Source organism: Fukomys damarensis, unplaced genomic scaffold (assembly GCF_012274545.1).
Source record: "Fukomys damarensis isolate Sample0158 unplaced genomic scaffold, DMR_v1.0_HiC HiC_scaffold_38, whole genome shotgun sequence".
Lineage (NCBI taxonomy): Eukaryota > Metazoa > Chordata > Mammalia > Rodentia > Bathyergidae > Fukomys > Fukomys damarensis.
This window is the reverse complement of record NW_022900950.1, coordinates 45,237,305-45,237,658: the sequence shown is the minus strand read 5'-3', so window position 1 is coordinate 45,237,658 and position 354 is coordinate 45,237,305. Positions and strand designations below refer to the sequence as shown.

The window sequence follows — 354 nt, the reverse complement described above, 5'->3', positions numbered from 1 at the left end:
GAAGAGACCTCGGCGCCCAGAGCGCGGGCGTGGGGGAGGGGAACATAATGAAGGGTGAGGGGGGAGGGCGGGCGAAGAAGGAACAGGGAAAGGAAGGGAAGGAAGGGGGAGGGCGAGGGCTGTTACCTTGATAGCATAGGGCGGCTCTTCGAAAGTGACCAGCATATACCTGTCCCCTCTGCTGGCAGGGTCCCGGGCACGGAGCTGCGGGACAGAAGAGGAACGGGGCGGGTGAGAGGGAAGCACAGAGGCGAGGTTACCAGGCGGAGAAGGGGCGCCCAGCGTCCCCGCCGCCCCCACAGTACCACACACGCAGCGGCCGCCCCTCCACACCGCCCCCCACACACAGATCGC

General features: G+C 66.9%; 1 protein-coding gene across 2 annotated transcripts in view; it reads right to left on the bottom strand.

Annotated features, from left to right (window-relative positions):
* Positions 1-354, bottom strand: part of Ints6 (integrator complex subunit 6) — an 80,504-nt gene that overhangs the window by 79,140 nt on the left and 1,010 nt on the right. For both annotated transcript variants that reach the window (XM_010636956.3, XM_010636955.3), the window contains one exon: positions 127-204. In XM_010636956.3, the coding sequence (XP_010635258.1) occupies positions 127-204 (78 nt within the window). The remainder of the gene's footprint in view (positions 1-126; positions 205-354) is intronic.